This window comes from Gymnoscopelus braueri (genome assembly GCF_963280865.1).
Source record: "Gymnoscopelus braueri genome assembly, chromosome: 1".
NCBI lineage: Eukaryota > Metazoa > Chordata > Actinopteri > Myctophiformes > Myctophidae > Gymnoscopelus > Gymnoscopelus braueri.
In genome coordinates this window covers 33,781,527-33,805,427 of record NC_137603.1, presented here as the reverse complement: position 1 = coordinate 33,805,427, position 23,901 = coordinate 33,781,527, and the positions used below count along the sequence as shown (strand labels likewise).

Here is a 23,901-nt window from a genome sequence, read left to right as displayed (position 1 = left end):
CCTCTCTGTTAGAGCCTTCCACTACTAGAACAGTCTTCCTACTGAATTAAGAGCACTACCCAACATTGAAATATAAACTCAATAGATGGCTTAAAGCAAATCAAACTTGAAATCATGGGTAATCCTCAACTCTTCTGCTTTTACATACCATCATCGTTTTTATGCCTCCGCCGATGGACAGCAGGTGGAGGCATTATATTTTCCGTCCGTCCGTCCATCCCAGCCTTGTGAACATGATATCTCAGGAACGCCTTGAGGGAATTTCAGGACATTTGGCACAAACATCCACTTGGACTCAAGGATAAACTGATTCGAAGTAGGTGGTCAGAGGTCAAGGTCACGGTGACCTCACAAACACATTCATTAATTTGGTCTGAAATTGGCCTGAAAAATCAGGAGACCACAGGGGGAGGTAATGTCATTTTCCCATCGCTTTTGTACATAATAGTGTTTTTATTTGTTGATGACATGTATTATTGTCTTAATTTTGCTATGCTATGTTCATGAATTGAATACATAGGACCACAATGGAAACAAGTCCCCCGGACTTTGTTGTGTTATCCTTTTAGCTATAATGTCTTACTGTACCACATGCTGTTTACATTTCTGACTAATAAAGTATTCAATCAATCAATCAAAGTCCTTCAATGTCTTCACTACATATATGAATCTGGACAGACATGGATGTTAACAGGTGGCCGAGGCATGCAACCGCAATGCAGTATTTCTAAATACATATACTGTAACGGTTACTTTCAGACTGTTTGGATTTTGGTGTGTTGCATTGTATCGTATTGCGTTGTACGTATTGTATTTGACAATACTAGGCCACCAACCGTAAAAACCTGCCCAGACAGAGACTACAGATGAAAACAAGCTCATTAGCTAAATCTTGCACATTTACATTGATGTGGAAACTGAAATATTGATTGATGTGCATTGTCACAGGTAAATAAACAAATAAACAAATAAATAAATACTAGTACAGTATTGTATTAATAAACCTACAGATTGCATTGCATTGACTCAGGATGTTAGCTTAACTCTGAGAGTGAAAAAATAGACTGTCCCTAAATTGGCTTCTTGTCTTTGACAGGTTCAGTCATCCGTACGCTCCTATATACTTTATATTCAAACTTCTTACAGTCGTTTGACTTTGGCACAAAACTGAGCTTAGCACTTACATTTCAAGAGCAGACATGAGACTGATAAATAAAATATATTTTAATTGAATCCACAAACACATCAGTTCTTCATTCTTCCCATGTCCACATGAACATACTGTCAGTTCCATAGCATATTGAAACTTAATTAAAACTGTCCATAAAGAATAACAAAGTCACTTACATTTCATTATTTCTTTGACCCACAGGTTCTTTTTTTTTTTTCCTCACAATTTTGTAACCCTTTTTCACCCGGTGCCAATTATCTAAGTGATCCTGGGCGCTACACTCCCCCCGCCAGCCTAGGGAGCCCAGAGCTGAGCTCATGCCTCCTTCAATGCATGAGAGCCAACTGACCTTCTTATCACCTGACAGGGGGGGAGTTTCCCCGGGTAGGACGTAGCGCGTGGAAGAAACACGTTATTCCAACCAGTTCCCTTCCCCTCCATCAGGCGCCCCGGCTGTCATGGGGGAGGCGATATAGCGACCAGGATTACTACATGTTTTTGTGAGGGTGTTACCTACCCTAGGAGACACGGGGAGAACATGCAAACTCCACACAGAGGTTTTCATTTTATAAACAGCACTCTGTAAAAAAGTAATGCTGTTTACACTGCATACACTGTTTGTTTTTTGAGTGACAGATAAATACCAAAAGATCTGAAAGATTTAACTGCATGAAAGATTTGTGTCACACCTTATATATTTGTGCAATGGATATCCAGTCTGTGGCTCAACAAATGTCCCCGACATCCCCACCAGGAATGGAGCAGCAGTTGTCAGAGAGGTTAGAACAATAAAGTCAGATGAATTGAGTTGGGTCAGTTACAGGGCCAAGCTTCCAGGCCTGATGTAAAGGATTGGTCTCACTCTTGAGTCTTCTTGGTAGCCTGCATAGAAGATATGCATTAAATGTATAGGACAAAAGGCTTGGATAGCTTTTTTTTGTTTGTTTGTTTGTTAGTTTGTTTTTTATAATTTTCCAGGAAATGTCCAGCATGTTGTATTAACAAAACGTGTTAATAGCAGTTATGCTGATGAAATGTTTCAACAAGGATGGGAGAATGATCCTTTGTATAAAGTTCTTGTGACTATTGAGGAAAAGGATTATCCATGACATTTTATTACTGTGACCGTTTGTTTTCCAACCAAACTGCAAAATTGGTATTTACATCTCCATCTTCTACATGTCCCATGAAAAGTGAATTGCAATAATGTGCATACGTGTTTGTCATACCTTGTCAGATGCCATTAAGGCATCCAGTTCTTGTGTCCAGCCAAGGGCTTCAGCCAGGGCCTGTACCCCACTGACCACATCACCTAGCTGCACTACATCGTTTAACCGTCTTCCCCAAGCAAAGGGCCCCACCGCATCTCTGTTGATGAGAAGACGAGGAACTGATCCACGCACAGCTCCTGCTAGACTGGCAAAGGGCTCCACCTACAGTACAAACAATGAACAGTTCAACTGACATACAGTATAGTATGTATTGCTTTACTAGATTCTATAGAACTAGAATCTTTTTTTTAACCAAGACTTTTATTTTCAAGTTATCCTGAAAATATGGATAAACAAAAAAACACACTGTATCGAGATATATATATTGTCCCAGACATTGGCGTTTCAATTGGGTGGCACAGGCTGGCAGCTGCCACTTCATATCAAGTCCTTGCCACACCAATTTCATATATCTATAATATCATTATATTATAAATATATTAAACAACGACACATTGTTGAAAGTGGTTAGCCACTTAAACCCCAGCATCCTTATTGTGGGTAAGACTTTCGCAGAAAATAGCAGATCTACAAGCTCACAACGCGTCGCGCTGCGACACGTTGTGAGCTTGTAGATCTGCTATTTTCATCGAAGTTATTTAATGTAGGGCAAAAACTGAAAATACACTAGTACAGAGCCCTGAGGGACTCTGGTCAACCATATAGGGTTTAAGTGGTTAAAAATCAGGACACATCAGCTGCATAATTGCCGATACCGATGTCGACAAGAAGTCAAATAATGGCTGATAAATTGGCCAAACGAAGAGATGTGCCAGGCTCTAAATGAAGCCACTCACCTCCAGCGATGTGCCCATGATGATCAGCAGGTCAGCCAGGGGGAAATCTTTAATGTACTTAAAGAAATGATGTGGAAGCTCCTCGCCAAAGAAGACTATATCTGGCTTCACAATCCCCTTGCAGGTGGGGCACTTGGGGATAGTCCCCTTCATCACATCGGGCTAGAAACAAAAAGAAATAGGGGTGCAACAGTCACTAATTGACTAATTGATTTAATCGATTATAAACATTAATCGATAATTTTATAACATAACTGATATTTTGGGCATGTCATTACAAGCGAAAAAGCTCAAAGAATTTAAACAATTTTAAAAATAGCGATGTAGATGTAGATCTGCTATTACAAAGTATAAAAAAGGGTTTAAGTGGTTAATCGATTCAAGGATTTTTTAAAAAAAAAACACAATTACAATCCATTACAATAATCACTAAGAAAATAATCGACAGTTGCAGCCCTACAGTACATAAAAATACACCAGGATATTAAACTGTACAGAAGTGTTATTCAACTCACACGTAGGTCCTCCCCGCTGTAGTTCCTTAGACAAACCGTGCACGTAGCCGTGGCGAACGTACCATGAGCCTCCACTAACTTCTCAGGAGGAATGCCTGCCACTGGAAATACAAGCACATGTGAACATGAATATCACTTTTGGGTGGAAACATTGTATATCCAAAACTGTTACTTTTCAGGGAATGGAAAAAATGACTTGTGTTCCAATTGATCCATTATTTAGTTAAAAGCTCTGGGTAATAATTGTCATTGGTTAACTATTTATTTAAAAAAAACACACAGACACACTTTAACCACTTTTAACCTGGTGTCAAAAATACTGAAAATATCCAATATCCAAGTCATAGATTGGTTATTTTGTTGCTATTGTTGTGTGACACTGTCATACGATGAGGTATAAAATAGGGAATTCATTAATGAAAAAAGAAAAACATAAAATGATGAATTTTGAGTTTTAGACAGACAGACAGACAGACAGACAGATAGATAGATACAGTAGATAGATAGATAGATAGATAGATAGATAGATAGATAGATAGATAGATAGATAGATAGATAGATAGATAGATAGATAGATAGATAGATAGATAGATAGATAGATAGATAGATAGATAGATAGATTGATAGATCTTACATCTCTCCAACCCATCAATATTCTGTGTGTACATCCTGAGAAGCAGGCCCTTGTCCTGAAGTAGACGGACAAAGTAGTGTGTGATGTTGGGCTGGTAGTTGCCCGGGTACAGTTCTTTAGCCAGAGCAAAGAAGGGGTTGGGGTTTTGATGGAAAAAGTTTATCTCAAATATGGCTTCGGCGTAGGGCAGGTTATACTGCTGGAGGTTGTCATAGAGACCGCTGCCTGGGGATCTGTGGTTGGGGGAACAGGGAATACACACTTCAAAACACTATTTGCCTTGTGACCTGAGCTGGCCATATTGTTGCTGTCATGCATAAACCTCGTATATCCATATTTCACAATTTTTCCCATAAATGAATTCACTATTTTATATTTCATCGCATGACAGTGTTGTACAAAAGTAGCGAAATTAGGCAATCTACAAGTTCAGAACAGGGTCGCATTGCCACATGTTGTGAGCTTGTAGGCTTGTAGGCTATTTTATATTTTATTGTACGACAGCATCGCACAAAGTAGCGAGAACAGTCCATCTACAAGCTCACGACATGTCACAATTCAACATATTGTGAGCTTGTAGATTGTCTATTTTCCCTATTTTTGAAAGATCTTAGAAACATTTGAACATTTTCACCTATAATGCCAAAAATAGAGACACCAGGTTGAAGTGGGTTTTATAAATATATATAACCGATTCTGAACCAATGAAAAGTATTAACAAGAGCTTGTGACAAAATAATTACTATATTGGAATTGGATCCATTGGTCAGTCAGGTTCTTATTTTCATACAATGTTTCAGCCCGACAGCAACTTAAAACACAAATGTTTATATGAGAGGTTGGTGGCATTACCTGAAGTCTGGAATGCCACTAGGTGTGCTGATCCCAGCCCCAGCCATCACCACCACCCTCTTATACTGCTGCTGTCTGATGCTCTTAGCCAGGTCCTCTAGGGTGGTCTGCTTGGTGTCGGGACCACCACCTCCGGAGAAAAGTCCCCGTCTTCCATTCCATCTGTGGTGAAACAACATATTAGTGTTCACCACAGTACAATGTAATGAATTACCTATTTGCCATCACCTTATACCAGAAAGTTTGTCCTTGTGCATTGTGGTTTGTGTTTTAATGGGAAACGTGTATGACAACAATAAATCTGCCTCCATTATTAATCGATTTCAAAATCTATACACAATATGAAGTAAACACTGAAAGCACCAGAATGATCAATTCAATGAAGAGATTGTAAAATGGCATGGATTCAAATTGGTATGCTATTAATCATTAATAAGTACCTGGATAGAGCTCGTTTGAGTAAAGCTGCTGCATGCAGATGTAGGTTCTTCTGAGCAAAACCTATAACAGGAAGAGCAGTGGTGGTACATTTACTTAAGTACTGTACTTAAGTACACTTTTGAGGTATTTGTACTTTACTTGAGTATTTCCAATTTCCAATACTTTTACTTGTGCTCCACTACATCTCGCATCCAAATCATGTACTTTTACTCCACCATTATTTGAAAACTTTAGTTACTAGTTACTTTGTAGATTTTGATTATTATTACAAAACATACAATAACCACTTCAGCCCTAGATATACATATAGGCCATTTGAAAATAGCAGATCTACAATTGATGCAAATACTTTTGTACTTGTAACTGAGTATTTCTATATTGCAGTATTGATACTTTTACTTAAGTAAAACATGTGAGTACTTTTTCCACCACTGAGAAAGAGCATGCAATATTAGGATAATATTCAGAGAGACCGGTCCTTGTTTTATCAGTCAGCCATCTTTATTCATCCTTATCTCTTATCACAACAGAGCATGTCTCATAATATCACAGCATTACAAACATGCATTGCTACTTATAGCTTTTCAAACTAAACTAAAGCAGTTCCTGACCTTTCACTGAGACGGGTCTGAGTCCTGAGCTTAAACAAAGTAGAGAAGGTAACGCCATGATGAGGACATATAATAATGTATTATTATTATTATTATGTTGTTATTGTAATAATGAGCTTTACTAGTTCATGCATGGAGGTCATGTTGACAAAATGCAGGACAGGTCACGTTAACGTCGTGACGTCATGACTAGCGTAACACTAGACGTAACGTAAGTATTTCTTTTAAAGTTTTTTTATTGACAAAATATCAACAAAATATCAACATTACAATTACAAATAACAGGACAAAATGCAGTTACAATAAGTACAATAAGTATAACAATAATAAGGCTTTAAAAACAATAATATTTGGACGTTGGTTAGCACATTTGGTACAATGAATATGACATTTTGCAAATAATATTGCTGAATATTCAATCTATAGAGTTTGAATTTATGAAATTATTAAGATCAATCCAAAAGACATGAGATATTAAATAAATGAGAGATATTATTTCGTCAACATTTCCACAAAAAGAGTGTGCGGGAGACGTAAGTAGTACAAAAGCTCAAAATACAAATAAAATGTCATAGAATTGAAATATTCGCTACATATTAATTACAATGAACAATGAAAAGTGTTTGTACATATTCTTTTAATCGCTTTACTCTGCAGAACCCTGCGGGGTTGTCGCAAATCTACCAAAAGAACAGATCTACTTCGCCGTACGGCGGTGTCGCGCTGGTCAAAAATGGCAGATCTAAAAGCTCACAACGCGTCGCAGGAGCTACCCGCTGTGAGCTTGTAGATCTGCTATCATTTCTGCGCCGCGCGACACCGTCGGGCTTTATACGGCAACAGCATAATCTCGCGAGACGGGGCGGAACTCTCCTGTCTGACTAACACGAGATTCTAAACATCACATCACATCCAGCATCAGTCAGTTAGCTTTAGCTCCGTGGCTAAAGAACGATCAAATAAACCGAGTTGTTGAGATTTAAAAAGTGTAATAATTCGTATTAAAAGCCACAATGAAGGACGTGTCAGGATTCCTCAAGCAGCAGCAGAGCACCAGCTCCACGCCGGAGATGGCGACGGAATGGCACGACATGGAGGAGCTGTACAACAAGAAGTAATGCTAACTGCTGCTAGCATCTACTGAGTCATTGTAGCTGTTTTAGATCATAATGTATTGTTTATATATTGTCAGTGGGGGGAAGAAGTACTCAGATATTTTACTTGAGTAAAAGTAGCAATACCACATTATAAAAATACTCTTATTACAAGTAAAAGGCCTGTTTTCAAAAGGTTACTTGAGTTAAAAAGTACAAAAGCGTTGACATCAAAATATACTTGTATCAAAAGTAAAAGTACTAAAATGTTGAGCTTTTCAAATAGCCTACGTATAATATAGGGCTAAAGTGGTTGATGTATGTTTTATAATGTAATGATTAATATCTGCAAAGTAATTAGTAACTAAAGTTTTCAAATAATTGTAGTTGAGTAAAAGTACAATATTTGCCTCTGAGATGTAGTGGAGTGGAAGTAAAAATATTGAAAATTGGAAATGCTCCAGTAAAGTAAAAATACCTCAAAATTGTACTTAAGTACAGTACTTGAGTAAATTTACCTAGCTACTTTACACCATTGTATATTGTTAATATTATTCACAGTGTCTCCCCCAAACATCTATTATTAAACACGTTATAACGTGAAGCATTGTTTACAAATTCACATAAAATCACTTTATGAATCCACTTTTTATTGTTGACGTTGGGACAGTGTGTTAAGATAATTTATGTCTAACTAATGGGACAGTGTTTTAAGATGATGCAATTGTGACTATTGGACAGTGTATTAATATAATGTGTTTGTGTCTATGCCGGTACAGTGTCTTAAGATAATTAATCATGTTTAACTATCTCTCTTTCCATTCACAGATTGTGGCATCAGTTGACAATGAGGGTGTCAGAGTTTGTGAAAGATCCATGTTTCAAAACAGGAGATGGCCTCATACAGGTAAATGCAATACATCATTTGGTTTTATACTTGATACATGATACAGTGGTGATAGAACAATCAACTTTACTATTTAATTGCCAGTGTCCTATAGCAAAGCATACAGTTTAATCCCTTTGATGTCTCACTTTGAATATTATTATGCTTTTGCATTTCAGTCCATTCCGTAGAAAACAACTCAATTTAATATTGAAGTGTAGTGAATCTAGCTGCAAGCAATGTGGGAATTCCACCTGGTAATCTCTAAGTTCTTCATTTACAGCCCTATTCATGCAAAAGTCCAATCTTATTGTTGTATTAAATGACAACAAACTAACCAGTATTGCACCTCTATGGACAGCTTGGGTTGTCCTCTTTGTCTCTGTTAAGTCTTTGTTTCATAAAAATCCAACGTTGTCATGTTCTGAGCAACTTTCTGTCAATAAAGTGTTCTTTTGCTGTGCTATGCACCTGTGAGCGAAGTGGTTAAGGGGAGCACTCGTTTTAAATCACTCGATGTCCTCTGCGTACAACCATTTTTGAAATGTCGAATACATGCAGGACGTTGAGTTGCTTGAAGCATTACAACAGTGGATTTTTATGAAACACAGACTTTACAGAGACAAAGAGTATAACCCAAGCTGTCTGTATTGGTGCAATACTGATGAGTTTTACCATCATTTAATACAATCAGATTGGACCTTTCTGGCTCGGAAGGAATTGCAATTTAGACTTCGGATACTCTACTCTCTACTGTGCAATCACCCAGCTCCTGCTAAGGAGCTTAAAAATGCCCATGACACTCTGTTATTTCTTAGCAATTATCTCCATAATCAAATGAATGAAGAGAACCAACTGGTTTGACTTGTATTTATATAAATTTGTTCCACAAAAAGTTCACAATGTTTTAAACTACTGAAATCTAAAATATGTTAAAACAAAAAGCTACACTTTGGTAGAGGTTTGGGTTGTGTAGTTACCTTGCCATTAACTACTGAAGATATGCCACCAATATTTGGAGGTACAACATGGCAAGGCAACTACACAATTCAAAACTCTAGCAAAGTTTAATTTAGATTTACTACTCGCATTCAAACCACTAGTTCATGGGTTACAGCCCTCTGAGCATTGTTGTAGTAAGTTGAAGGATTATTAATGTCAATGAATTAATGATCAATGATACATTGTCCAAATACCAGACTCTATATAGGAATCTGTGTTCATCACTAATAAGATATTCAGTACATTTCTCATGACTCTAAAGATTGTGACACTTGTTGTTTCAAATCTTCTTCCAGCTGTACGAAAACTTCCTGTGTGACTTTGAACACAGGTGAGGGGAATCTGACCAAAGTATTATTCCTCTCTTTGAAAGATTTCAAGTGTATTTACATTTACATGGTAGATGTCTGTTCTTCTGTCAGTAATTTTGCCTTTAAAAACTTCTCAACAGAATCAATCCATTATCCTTGATGGAAATCATACTCTACGTCGCTAGACAGATGACAGGTAAGAAGAACCTGCAAAATGAGATGCTTTAGAACAGTTTTTAATTTCAAGGACCCCCATAACTGAGTGTTACAGGTTAGTGGAAACCCCTCAAGGAAACCTGAGGGTCCCTGGACCCCACTTTGAGAACCACTGCCTTAGAATGTTTAGGAAACCTAACCCTATTTTTTAGATTCAGCAATTATTTGTACCCCTGAATGAATTCCCCCCCACACATTTCTGTGTGTTGCCACTGCTATTGTACCGTACTAGAGTTTCAGGTCTGCTACGTGGCCTTCAAACCTAGTTTAAAGTGGTCTCCATATATGATCATGTTAAGTTTGGGACGTCATATTCTTGACTTTATGCATTAGCCAACCTCCTGATTGAGTTGACTGTGACCTTACTTACCCTATTGGGGTGAGCCTATCATTGCATAGTGGTACCCTATATAAACGTGTGTGTGTGTGCCCTTTTCCCCTGTATATGTCCTGATGAAGGTCTGAACAGGCCGAAACGTTGACGAGCAATAAATTACCAAGTGGAACTTTTTGCAACTTTACCAGTATGCAGACTCTATTCTTTTTTTTTTTCAAGTTTGGGACATCCACCATCCACCCACAAGGCAATAATTAATGAGATTGGCTCACCTGCTAGTGAGGTACCTTTGGGGGGGACATAGCGTTCTGTCCTTATACAACATTCCCCTCTGTCAGGTGCTGCCCCAGCCTGTGGGAATACATGCAGCAAAACATGGCCAATTGTGTCCGTATAGATGCTCAGCCTAATCTAGGATATCGTCCCCTAAACTTTGTTGACTGGGGTCACCCCAGGACTCTGTGTGGCCCCATCCTTTTTTTTAACCTCTACACCAAATATATACACCAAAAATAGCATATCTGCAAGCTCACCACATTGTAACCTTGTAGATTCGCTGTTTTCACATAATGTTCACCCATTATGACAATAGGGATGCTAAGGTTCATGTTGTTAAGCAAAATGTTCTTGTTTCCAGAACCTAAAGATGCCATCACTTTCCTTGAGAAGACTAAGGACAAGGTAAGTAGTTGCCATGCCAACACTTGACACTTATCAGCCATTGTCACATTTTCCAAACTAATTTTGAGTTTGATTGCAGGTAAAAAGCAGCGATGAGGCACTCATTCTCTGCAAGACATCTATTGGCGCTCTTAAACTGGAGATCAATGACCTTCCCGCCACAAAGGTAAAAGCCTTCATTTTCTACAAATTAAATAAAACCAGCATTCCAAAGTTACTGAATCTTATGCAATTTTTCCTCAATTCTGTCACAGAATCTCATTGAAGAGGTTGAGGTGACGTTGAACAACTTGCCTGGGGTGACGTCAGTCCACGGGCGCTTTTATGACCTCTCCAGCAAATATTACCGCATCATTGGTAACCATTCCTCCTACTACAAGGATGCCCTGCGCTACCTCGGCTGTGTAGAGATTAAAGACTTGCCAGGTACTGTTGCACATTTTGATCAATCTCTGTGATTTGTAATAATGAGGTCTCTTAAAAAAAGAATAGTCTGCACACTGGTGATGCTGAAAAAGCTCTGCTGTAATTTTTATTGCGGTGTCAACCTTTCGATCTATTCAGATCTTCATAAGGACATTGGCTCCTAAAAAAAACGTAATTGTCTCTGCCTTATATGTCAAACTGTTTCAGCATTCAAAAATGGCAGAAGTAGCAGATCGACAAGCTCAAAGCGTGTCGCTTCACGCCGCGTTTCGAGCTTGTAGATCTGTGACTTTTGATGCTGTTATGTGACACTGTAGTATGATCAAGTAGTAGGGCATTAATTTACAAAAAAACACAAAGTTAAAATATGGAGATAAGAAGTTTCTGCCCGACAGCAACGATATGTTCATTTGTGAGTCGCTTACTATGCTGTCGGGCAGAAACCTTGCATGTCCAAAACACGTACCTTTTCAGGAAATGTGTTCCATGGGATCCAAGTCACAAGCTAAGAACTAGTTAACTCGTTTTTACTCGTTTTTAAAATCCATCACTTGATTGCCAAGATCGAGTTAAGTCGTTTTTAAGAAGAAAAAAAAAAAAAAAAAAAAAAAGAAAAGGAGATATGATTAGTCGAACATCTAGACTCCTATCCACTTCCTTGTTAACTTAAAACTTAAAACTTTTGTATCTCAGCTCCTGAGTACTTTTTTTTTTTTTCAATGAAAAATCTCTGGCAATAAACTGCAAAAAAATCTGAAATAACTCTGGCAATCAATGTGTTAATACATTTAATTGGTGAAATATTTATAAAACCCACAGACAGATTTAACTACTTTCAACCTGGTCTCCCTATTTTGGGCATGTCATTATAGGCAAAAAAATCCAAAATGTTTCATAAATAGACAAAATAGATCTATGAGCTTGTAGCCGCTGTCATACCTCCAAGTATAAAATGGGGCATTCATGTATGAAAAAAAGAATATATATATATATATATATATATATATATATATATATATATATGAATATAAGGTTTCTGCTTAATATGTGATACGATATGCATTACAGCAGCCATGACTAAAAGAATGTTCATTGAATATTGTTCTTCACCCACCAGAGACAGAGAAGCAGGAAAGGGCATTCACATTGGGCCTGGCTGGACTTTTAGGAGAAGGAGTTTACAACTTTGGAGAATTGGTAGGAATTGTTTGCTCCGTCTGTGATGCTCTGTCTTCACACACAGATATTCTAGATATTCTTCAGTCTCTTTCTTAAAGTAATACCATGCAGAATCCCAAATAACGATTTTTAGCAACCTCTGCTGGTCACTACCGTCACTGCATACAATTTCCGTAATCCTCGATTACCCAGAATTCCATTCGTTTTCACCGGAAGCCGGAAGCGTTTCAAAAAGCGATCTTTTAATTGTTTTATACTATCTACGGATCGTTTCTCTTAGCCAGTGGAGCATTAGTTACCATGAGCTGTGCTTTCTTTTTCTGTTCTTTTTCGATCTTCCAATCCTACATTATCTTAACATCAGCGTGAGGTTCCTTTTTGTTATAGCGCGGTAGTTCCTGGCCAAACAGGAAACCGTTGCGGTAGTTCCTGGGGACGTCGGCCACGACGTCATGACGTTGGCCAGGAACGTCATTTCCCCGGGAATGTCCCCCCAGTCCACTTTCAATAGAAAATATATAAATAAAAGGCTTCCGGGGGTGAAATTCACGGAGTGGGTGTTGTGAAACTTTTGCCACTCGCAAAAGATATACAATTTAACTTTAGTTTTGTTGAAAACGTTACCTAGTATTACTTTAACATTGCAATAAACACAGATGTTATGATATTGTTTTTTGCAGCTCCAGCATCCAGTGCTGGAGACACTGAGGAGCACGGACAAGCAGTGGCTCATTGACACACTCTACGCCTTCAATGGAGGAAATGTGGAGAAGTTCCAGAGCTACAAGTCTGCCTGGGGCCAGCAGGTTACCCATTATTCTATGATTATACAAGAATGTGTATTTATTGAGGCATTGAACTTTGGCAAGTGTCAATGATGTAAGTTGCCTATTATTAATGGAAACACTCGGAATAATCAGAATCGTGGGTCATTGAATGAAGAATTACATTGTTGCTTTTGCATCTGGTCTTCAACATTTGCCAGTAAGAGTAATATGGTCAGCCTCAACAGTTTACCGGTTTGGTGTCTTTCCCTTTCCCAGCCTGACCTTGCAGCACACGAGGCAAAGCTAATGCAGAAAATCCAACTGCTCTGTGTGATGGAGGTGGGTGACTTTCCTTCTAAGCAGACATTTTCATAGCTTATCATATTAGAGCTACTGTACATTAAGTTCTTTCCTTGATTTATAATTGCTCCCAATCAAATCATATCCAAATTGGAGCAGTAACAGGCTGGCATGCAGTCGTTCACTTCAAATGCATGTCTATTTGAAGTTTGCTTCAAAAAGAACAAAATCCTCGTTACTGACTTGAGAGTTGGCAATATCCAAATGGCTTTTCATTCCAAAATGCTCAAGCGTTGTAAAATGTGTCTCTCTCTCCAGATGACTTTTACCCGTCCTGCCAACCACAGACAGCTGACTTTCCATGAGATCTCCCAGAGTGCCAAAATCCCTGTCAATGAGGTGTGTCTCTAATCGATCCGCCAATAAATCCTTTGGCCCTGCTCAGCATGACTCACTTTGATCAAGTATAGAGAAAAATGTTATCCTCTCATTGTTTCTTTGGTGTGTTTAGGCCGATACAGAATGGCCGTTGAGCTGAATTAGTGTATGTTTTAAGATTTCCAAAACCACATTCTCAGAAGTTATTTAATTGTATTACAACCAGCGGTGTATACTAACTAAGTACATTTACTCAAGTACTGTACTTAAGTACAATTTTGAGGTACTTTTACTTTACTGGAGTATTTCCAATTGTCTATACTTTTACTCTGCAAATATTGTACTTTTACTCCACTACAATTATTTGAAAACTTTAGTTACCAGTTACTTTGCAGATATCAATTATTACATTATTATACATGCATTAACCATATTTAGCCATATTTTATACCTAGGCTATTTGAAAATAGCCGATCTACAAGCTCACAACACGTCGCATCGCGACGTGTTGTGAGCTTGTAGATCTGCTATTTTCAAACATTTTAGTACTTTTACTTTTGGTACTTTAAGTACATTTTGATACCAATACTTTTATACTTTTGTACTTTTACTCAAGTAAATTTTGAATTCGGGACTTCTACTTGTAACAGAGTACTTCTACATTGAAGTATTGATACTTTTACTTAAGTAAGACATTTGAGTACTTTTTTCACCACTGATTACAACCCAAGAACTATGGACTGTCAGAAATATGTCTATATTGAAGTTGAAACAAATGTATACAAGGCTTTTACCCAGTTGAAACCAACCAAATGTATTTTGAAAATACAATTTTACCCAAATGGCCCCAAAATGAATTCCTGCCTGGCTAGAACTGTTGCTACACAGACATTTGTCTCAGTGTTCTTTGAGATTAAAGTAGTGCTTGGTTTATGGCAGGTTTGACTTTGAACTGACAACTTGGAATAAAACATTTTTAGAGGCCCGAGACCTGGCTCAGTATCAGCATCAGAACTCATAGATTTGATGCTGCGTAGGAACAAAGCCACGAAAGGGAACTTAAAACAGTTGGTATTGATACATTGTAACTGCTGGTAGGGCTGGGCGATGTGACTTCAAATCATTATCACAATGATTTCAAACTTTTATCGATTACGATTAGTGAATGATTATTTAAAAATAGAAAAAGTGCAGTGAAATTAGTCGGATCTACAAGCTCACAATGCGTCAGATCTGCCATTTTTGCACACCACCATTGTACAATAAAGTATAACGCAGGGTTAAGTGGTTAATCAGACAAATCAATATAGTCCAAAAAAACATTGATTACAATAATTTTTATTATATTTGGTTTTCTGAAAAACTTATGTTGCAACAGTATATGTATTTAGCTCGAATCTAAAATGTCACTGATGCTTTCCTGGTTTTAATGGGTGAAGTTGGTTATTGGTTCTAAATATCGCTTTGATATATATTTTTCGATATATTGCAGAGCCCTAACTGGTGTTTTTTGTGTTGGATTTGGTGCAGGTGGAGCTTCTGGTGATGAAGGCTCTGTCCGTGGGCCTGATTAAAGGCAACATTGATGAGGTGGACCAGAAGGTACAGATGACCTGGGTGCAACCCAGAGTGCTGGACCTGCAGCAGGTAAACACTCACACATCTCTAGGGGTGCAGCTGTACGTTGAACTAATCAATTCAAATTATTTGAGAATATATTAATTTGATTAAAATAATACATTTTCTGTCATCATTGCCAGAGATATTCCTAAATGGCGAAAATAGCCGATGTACAAGCTCGCCACGTGTCCGATGCGACATGTGAGGTTGCAGATCTGCTATTTTAGTGCGACAGCTTTGTGCAACAAAGTATAAAATACTGTGGTTCAGACTATTCTACTTGGTCATTTATAATAAAAAATAAACGATTAGAAATTGTTGGTGTGATTCATTGACATGATTTTTTGCTTCTTGATTATTATTATTCGTAAAATAGAACACAAATTTGATGGAATAATCAATAGTTGCAGCCCAACAGTTCTGCATTAATCAAGTGAGGATATAGGGCAGCCCCATTACATAATGGGATTGTGCGTTGACCATATAACTACTACGTCAACGGTTCGATTCCCAATGCCCAATCTCTTCCCTCACTTTCCTGTCAAGTACAGAAACACTATTGATTGAAATGGTTTTTTATTCATCACCATACTGTTGTCTTTTTAATTGGACGTTGGGGTGCCATCTGTTTTGTGCTGCGCTGCCAGATGTGCCATCAGAGAGAACATTTGTCTGTTAAAACGCTCTTACCTTTCAGGATTGCATGTGTCATTATGAGTAATCGTCTCCTTTTTGAAATGCCGTTTCAGGTCAAGGGGATGAAGGACAGGTTGGACTTCTGGTGCGGTGATGTGAAGAATATGGCAATGCTAGTGGAGCAGCAGGCCCATGACATCCTCACCTAAAGATCCGTTTCTCCTTCTGTTCATCAACAAAAAATAACATTTCTCTATTGAGAGGAATGTTGCACTCAGCTTTTGTTTTTCTTTTCTTCATTTTGTTTTTCTCTGTTTGATGCCATGTTCATTATTCCTGTGTTACTATAATCATTTGTACACAGTAGTAGTAAATTACACACATTTTGCAAATAAAAGTTATGGGAACATTATTCTAACATCTTGGATTGAAATGATTGTCTTTGCAATATAAGATATTGTATATCCAAAGTGGGTTAAGGATTTTGCCAATTGGATATATTTTATTATTCTCCCAACATCAAGGCAGTTTGTCTCAAAATCAGAGATTATTTTCTTTTCTTTATTTTAAGTTATATTTAATCACTATCACTATTCTGTTAAATGTGGCATTAAAAGTGTCTCGGTATAATTAAGCCATTGTTTTGTATATCTGCACATTGTGGCGTACAGAGAATATGATAAAACCATTATGAAGCTTTCACCTTTTTCAGAGATAAGCGTGCAGATAAAAGTGCTCCTATTTTTGAGGATCAGTACTTGAGTATGTTAGAATACCGGTATGTTTATTTGCATCTACTTTCACCTTTGCTCCAATATCATTTTAAAGAAATTGTTTACATTTTATGCACAATATTAAAATTGTGGCCGATATCCGTTGTGACCGATTAATTGCGTGGTCAATTTGACCGATACCGATGTTGCAACACAAGTTTCCAGTAGGATATTTCCCTTACCCCTGTTGTATAGTAACTGTTATTCTGGGTGCAGAGGCAGAAAAAAAACAGTCCATTCTTATTATCTGATTTATTAGGCATACTGATGCACATATTACAATGTAAATGTTTGGGTTTTTTTACTTCCAAGTTTTTCCAACTTGTTGACCCTTTTGAAAGCTTCTCCAAAGACACTGACTCTGCAGCATTCATCATTTAAGTTTTTTTCAGCTTCGCACTCAAAAATAAATATCAGCTAAAGCCGATGTATTATTCTGTTTGATACCGATATTGCATTTTCAGGCCAATATTGGCAGATACCGATTAATCGTGCATCCCTACTTTTTACTCCAAATACATTTCCCCTTGCCCTTCCAAGTACTTGGCAGGGTCAGTGGCAAATGCTCAATTTATTTGGCAGAAGAGAACTGCTCTCACACTGCTGGGCTCCAGTTGAGAATTTTTATTGCATTTATCAGTGATGTTTCGAGCTTCAGACAATGTGCAATGAATCTACAAGCTACTGTAACATGGGTGACTACAGACTTCACTTTTCTTTTAGTTATTTTCTAGTAAGATACTGATGTGTGGCTTTAAGGTGTTTTTTCTAATAAACGGGATTCCTTTAGTTTTTTACTAATCAAGTTAAACCCACCTGAGGCCAATTCTACAAATGCCTTCTAAATCAGTAGTTATCAAACTTTGTTGTGCCAAGGACCCCCAAAATATGTATTTGGCCACGGACCCCCCCCATCTGAAAATGTTTTGTGCCAGGGACCCCCCCCCCGGCACAGATGGGTTGTAGATCTGCTATTTTTGAGAACCACTGTTCTAAATCCTAAGAGTTTTCTGAAAAACTATATATATATATATATATATATATATAATGTATATATATATATATACTGTATAGCTAAAATCTAAAATGACACAGATGCTTTCCCGGATTGAATGGCATAAATTGTGATTAGAACCAGCGCTATTAAAGGATCTTAAGTAATTTTTTACCAGCGATGAAGCTTTTGTTGGCATGTTTTCCCATGATGAAGTGTATCATAGTCATGCAACTACTATCTGCCTCACCCTGTTCTACACCATGTGCCAGTTTGAATGTAGCACAGTTTCCATATGGAATAGCTGATTCACTTACATAATTGTAACACACGGTAATGATTCATCGCAATGATTTATGAGCAATTCATGGACTCAGAACTAGCGTGTGTGTGTGTGTGTGTGTGTGTGTGTGTGTGTGTTGGGGGTGGGTGTGTGTGCCTAAAGCATTCAGTGGTTCAACCGCTCATCAAGAAACCTTCCTTGGACCGTTTTGTCCTAAATATAATCCTTGACATTTCTGTCTGAAGTCCTTAAGCAAGTAATAGTGCATGAACTATCATTCCTTCATAACAGCAGTATAGCCTACTGTATGTTAGGGGCCGTTTAGTCTGGTTTTAGATCCATGCATACTATAGCGCTGCAACTGCTCTGTTACAGTAAGTCAATAATGATCTTTTGTGAAATGCTGATGCTGGTTACTTTAAGTGCGTGTTCATCTTGGTGCAGCCTTTGATATCGTCAGCTACATGTCTGCCTACTCAACCGCATGCACGACCGGGTGGGTGTAAGTGGCATGTAGGCCTCCTACTTGATTGGTGTTATTAATATCAGTGGTAGAAAAAGTACTCAAGTGAAAAAACTAGTACAAATATCAATACTGCAATGTAGAAATACTCTGTTATAAGTAAAAGTTAGAAATAAAAAAATTGCTTGAGTATCAAAATGTACTTAAAGTACAAAAGTAAAAGTACTCATTATGCAGAATGTCCCATTTCACAAGTTACAAATGTATAAAGATATTTTGAGAATAGCAGATCTACAAGCTCACAATGCGTTGCATCGCGACGCATTGTGAGCTTGTAGATCGGCTATTTTCAAAGGGCCAAAATGTATATAGGGCTGAAGTGGTTAATGTATGTTTTGTAATAATCAAAATCTAAAGTAACTAGTAACTCAACTTTTCAAATAATTGTAGTGGAGTAAAAGTACAATATTTGCATCTGAGATGTAGTGGAGTAGAAGTAAAAGTAGTGAAAATTGGAAATACTCAAGTAAAAAAAAAATTGTACTTAAGTACAGTAGCCTACTTCAGTACATCCACCACTGATTAATATACTAATATCCTTCTCAATGACCACTGGTAATTGTATCGGTTCTACAGCCCAGATGTGCCCTCAAGGCACCCTTCTAGGTCTAATTCTTTTCAGTTTATTTTCGCTCACCCATCACGGACACAGTGTTTCCTTCCATTTTTATGACACTCAACTGTATCTTCTGCCGGTGAAAACGTAAGACAAACAAACTACCATACTAAAACACAACCCACAACACCCCCATGCATCATATCACTTACACTCCCTGGCCTTAACCATTCACAATGACCACCTAAAACAATATTAACATTCTTCTTAAAATCCTGTGGATTAAATTGTGATAGATGTAGGTAACCTATTCCATTAAGTTATTGCTTGATAAGAATAAGAATATTTATGTTTTAAGTTTTTAAGAAGTGCATGATCACAGTGCTGTTCTAGTATTGAATAATGCCTATTCCTCACCAAGTGAAACGTGGAATTGCAACATTTTGGCCTATTTGTCATTTACATATTTTAAAATAGATTGAGCGAAGAACTATTAATTGTATCGTATGGGTATTACATTATAGTATGATTTATTTTGTGTGCTATCTGCAGCCTATATTATTTTCACCCTTACTGGCACTTTGCCAAACCACAGTAAGCCATTTGACTCCCTATTAGTGCTTGAGCTACTTGATTTAAAATCTTCCTAGGGAGATATTTTGAGAACTCCGATGACAAAGCCAAAGTGCAGTAACTACGCAAATAATTTAACTGATAAAAGGGTTTAAAGGTGTTTCAATTGGTCAGCCAAATGGATTAGCGGCATATAATTGATATTACACTAATTGTATACTGTTCTTGAGGTAATTGATTATCCCCCAAAATCACGAAGCCTAATTTGACAAGTAAGTCAGTGTGTCCAAAAACACTTTGGCTTTGGAGGGCAGAGTGGTTCTCAAATACTTTCATGCCAAGGACCCTCACGCATTAGGCCGTGAACCCCCATTTGAAAAGATTCTGTGCCATGGACCCCCATAAGAGAAGATCTTTGTTGTTAGATTCCATTAGGCCTAATTACAGAATTCTACTTAATGTCTATTGTGAAGAACAACTGAAACCTATGATCTGAACAGTATAGGTTGAACATCATTATATATTCTCTCATTGGGCTAACTTCTAGCTGGTGAAATAATAGTGAAATTATCCACTTATTTTGGGCATGTCATTTTACAGTGGTGAACATCTTTATAAAGTTTGACAAATTATTCAAAAATATAGAAAATTGCTATTCTACAAGGCAAGCTATTAGCTATGTAGATCGGCTATTTTTAAAATATTTGACGAGCATAAGAATACGGCTTTAAGTGGTCAACCTGTTCCTCATTTTACTGGGGACCCCCCTGGAACCCCCCAAGGACCCGTGGACATCCCTGGGCCCCACTTTGAGAACCACTGCTCTACGTAACATACATGCAGTTCCAGTTATTCTCCTGCTTAAATAAGAAACATGAGATGTCCAAGACAAACATTCATGCAGCTGTATCCCCACTAGTCTGTTCTCCTTCACCTGTTCTATTATTACTCCCTCTGCACCGAGCTGTAGAGGGGATTCAAATAGACTTTTTCCTCCGAGAGCTAACTACCATCACTTTTCTTTTCCTCGTGTTAAGCACAAGCCTGTTCAAACTAACCCCCTCTGTGAGTCTCTCAAGATCCGGCTTCAATGCCAGTTCTATTTCACTGCTTAAGTGCCCTGCAGCTTACACTGTTATGTCATCTGCAAATAGGGTGGCTGCAGATTTAGACATAGGAGATATCATTGATATATAAGCAAAGGGCCCGAATGGCTCCCTTGAGGCACTGCACATTGATGCTGCCTGGAAAAGTGGGGAGAACGTGCCCTTTATTTACATCAGACAGACAGAGAGTCAGACAGATCTCATCAACTAATAGCTTTCTGATCAAAATGATAGTGAAAACGTTTTGTTAATATCTGATGATCTGCTATAGTGAATGCTGAATTCAAGTCTAAAAATAACAGCAACATATTTGCTGTTGTCAATATAGTCAATAGCCAATTATCACTCATCTCTTGTAGCCACTATACTGTGTTGACTGTTGAGCAGGCCCAGCAGGGTCTCTGAAGGGGTTGTCCTTGGCCCCATCCTTTTGTCCCTCTACACCAATATGTGCCAACTAGCCATTAATTAAATTACTACTCACACTATCTATTTATTTTGATATGTTTAACTGTGGTTTTGCTGTGTAACTGTGTAATTACCAGATAATAACTGGGTGCTTGTTATTGTTTAGTATCCATTCCATATGGGTACTTTCCTAATTAATATGTTGCATTACCATCTAGTTTCCTTGAAGGTTTATATGTATACTATGCAATTGAGTAGTACTTACCCATTTCTTAATGGTACTTTCCTTATAGTTAGTTGACGCCACATGGCTGTTTGGTAATCATTTGAATTATTTCAGGAGTATTGCACTGAGGGATTCATTTGTATTATTCATTTATTTAGCTAATCCTTTTTGGAGTATTTGGGTTGATTCCTTGGAATATATAACACAATATGAACTTGTAGATCGGCTATTTACCTTGAAGAGATGTTTAGTGTAGAGGGGAAAAAGGGGGGGAACAAGTATAGACCTCTGGTGGACCCCGGTCAATGATATAGGGTTTAAGTGGTTAAATGCTACTATATCCTATATTTCTCTGTCTCGTGAAGACACTGTCAAGCCATCCTACTGGTCATCACAAAAAAAAAGCAAAAGCAAATGCAGTGTTCAATAAGAAATGTCCAACCCTGGCGTCCCGTCTTCCTATTGAAAATAATTAATTTATCATGATGCCATATGGATAGCTCTAATACTAAAGATAACAGTTATGTACTGTATTGTCAGACTGTGGCAAAGCTCCCATATTGTGGCACCATATGGGCAGATGGGGACGCATGTAGTTCACGGGACATTAACCACACAACCATAGCATCCCTGTTCTGGGCATGTCATAATGTGTCAACGGTCAGTGAAAGTTGCCAAACATTCAGCCGAAATATCAGATCTACAAGCTCACAATGTGCCGCAATGAGCTTGTAGATCTGCTATTTTGGTGAAGGGATTTGGTGTGGAGGGAAAAAAGGAGGGGCCAAGAATAGACCCCTGGGCTACAACGGTCAACAAAGTATATAGGGTGTAAGTGGTTAACTGGAAAGAAACATGATTCAGACGGTATTCTCCTCTGTGACATGAATCTGTCTGGACGTCAGCAAAGATTGATCCAGTGACATTGACAGCATGTTGGTTTGCTTATGAGGCAAGTGAGACAATGAAAAAACCAACCACAATTAACTCAGGAGCGTTTGCCTCAGAGTGACACCGAATCAATAGACAACAAACCTCTAGTTATGAAGAAACAGACTGCTGACTTCACAGATTTTTGTCTGGGAGGAGGAGTAAAACAACACAAAAAAAAGGAGAGTGAAATGAGGCTGGATAATTAGGAAAAGCAGGCTGTATACCCAAAGGTACAGAGCGGTGAGCTCTATACATGCTGCTTTCCCCACTGTCACTCCGTCTCTATCTCTTTAAGAGACAAGAGAAGGAGTGTGGATGTGGGGGAGGGGTATTGGCTGGGTGGAACAGTCCTGTAATGAGCAGATTTTAGAGAGAGGGAGAGGGAGAGAGAGAGAGTGATCGAGAGAGAGAGAGAGAGAGAGAGAGAGAGAGAGAGAGGGGCAGAGAAGAAGGCGAGATATGGGGCAGAAAATGAGAGAGCACATATGACTTGGGGGAAATCGGATCTGTTAACAATCCAGATATAGGAGAGCATTAAAACGGAGAAAACAAAGGAGCGAGAACGGGAATAATTGCGTTGGGGTTCTATTTTTTTTCCTCTTCTCTCTGTCTCTACGTCCTCGTCTTCAGGAGAGAGCCTCATCTTTACATCACAGCAGAACGGCGAGAGGAAAAAAGAGCAGAAATAAGAGGAGCGACGGGGATATGCATGCATGCATGTGTGTTTGAGCGGGTGTGTGTTTATGGATGTATGCATCTGAAAGGTAGCCTGGATTGTATGTTGCCAGGGAATGCTAGAGAAATAGCCTCAACTTCTCTGCGACTGTGTCTTTTTTTTGGATCTGTGTGAGTGTATGGCGTACCGGTGCGGTAGCATCCTGTGTCGCTCTCTCTCCATTTCTGTATGCTGGTGCGGCACGGATGTTGGGATGGTGTAATGTCTGATCTGAGCTGAGCAACGGTTGCTGCTGCCGCCACTGTGTGGGCCTCTGGGACTACTGGAAAAGCCTAGGCCTGTGTTGTCTGGAGTAACCCGTTCTACGGCCGACGCGAGGGGGTTGGCGAGCTCCCGGGCTGCGAGGAGTGGGAAGGCGAGGGCGAGGAGGATGTGGAGCACTCTGAGCCTGCATGCCCATGGGAAGTAGCATGCTCAACAGTTGCATCCGTCACGTTAGAGCCGGGGCTTCGATTGTGTCTCTGGCGTCTGCTCTTTGGACCAAGCACTCTTCCTTTTGAGGCCAACGGTCTGTGTTTTGTACCTTGAAAAGAGAACAGGAGAGGAGGGAGCGTCGGGGCTCTGCGCCTCCCTGCTACCACATTCCAACGAGGCCTCATCTTTCTGTGTAAACCAGGCCCTTTTTTTTCCTGACATTCTGAGGATTGCCTAAACCTGTTTCATGC

General features: G+C 38.6%; 2 protein-coding genes across 2 annotated transcripts; one reads left to right on the top strand and one right to left on the bottom strand.

The window, feature by feature from the left end:
* Positions 1 to 1,274: 1,274 nt before the first annotated feature.
* sirt3 (sirtuin 3) lies at positions 1,275 to 6,430 on the bottom strand. The gene is made up of 8 exons (XM_080429842.1): positions 6,293 to 6,430; positions 5,681 to 5,741; positions 5,241 to 5,402; positions 4,389 to 4,621; positions 3,755 to 3,855; positions 3,240 to 3,401; positions 2,401 to 2,604; positions 1,275 to 2,053 (listed from the first exon to the last, which is right to left on the bottom strand). The coding sequence occupies exons 1-8, from the start codon at positions 6,348 to 6,350 to the stop codon at positions 2,030 to 2,032; spliced, it is 1,005 nt and encodes a 334-aa protein (XP_080285968.1). The 5' UTR covers positions 6,351 to 6,430; the 3' UTR covers positions 1,275 to 2,029.
* Positions 6,431 to 7,182: 752 nt separating this feature from the next.
* Positions 7,183 to 16,537, top strand: psmd13 (proteasome 26S subunit, non-ATPase 13). The gene is made up of 13 exons (XM_080427846.1): positions 7,183 to 7,406; positions 8,215 to 8,293; positions 9,571 to 9,605; positions 9,726 to 9,781; positions 10,776 to 10,819; positions 10,899 to 10,985; positions 11,074 to 11,245; positions 12,363 to 12,442; positions 13,105 to 13,230; positions 13,468 to 13,530; positions 13,810 to 13,890; positions 15,400 to 15,516; positions 16,239 to 16,537. The coding sequence occupies exons 1-13, from the start codon at positions 7,306 to 7,308 to the stop codon at positions 16,332 to 16,334; spliced, it is 1,137 nt and encodes a 378-aa protein (XP_080283972.1). The 5' UTR covers positions 7,183 to 7,305; the 3' UTR covers positions 16,335 to 16,537.
* Positions 16,538 to 23,901: the final 7,364 nt, after the last annotated feature.

Coding starts and splice junctions, on each gene's coding strand:
- sirt3 (XM_080429842.1), bottom strand. CDS start 6,350: ATGGCGTTACCTTCTCTACTTTGTTTAAGCTCAGGACTCAGACCCGTC. Junction 3,402..3,754: donor ACAGCGGGGAGGACCTACGT/GTGAGTTGAATA, acceptor TTTTGTTTCTAG/CCCGATGTGATGAAGGGGAC. Junction 2,054..2,400: donor CCTTAATGGCATCTGACAAG/GTATGACAAACA, acceptor TCTTCTATGCAG/GCTACCAAGAAGACTCAAGA.
- psmd13 (XM_080427846.1), top strand. CDS start 7,306: ATGAAGGACGTGTCAGGATTCCTCAAGCAGCAGCAGAGCACCAGCTCC. Junction 10,820..10,898: donor TTGAGAAGACTAAGGACAAG/GTAAGTAGTTGC, acceptor GTTTGATTGCAG/GTAAAAAGCAGCGATGAGGC. Junction 13,231..13,467: donor AGTCTGCCTGGGGCCAGCAG/GTTACCCATTAT, acceptor TCCCTTTCCCAG/CCTGACCTTGCAGCACACGA.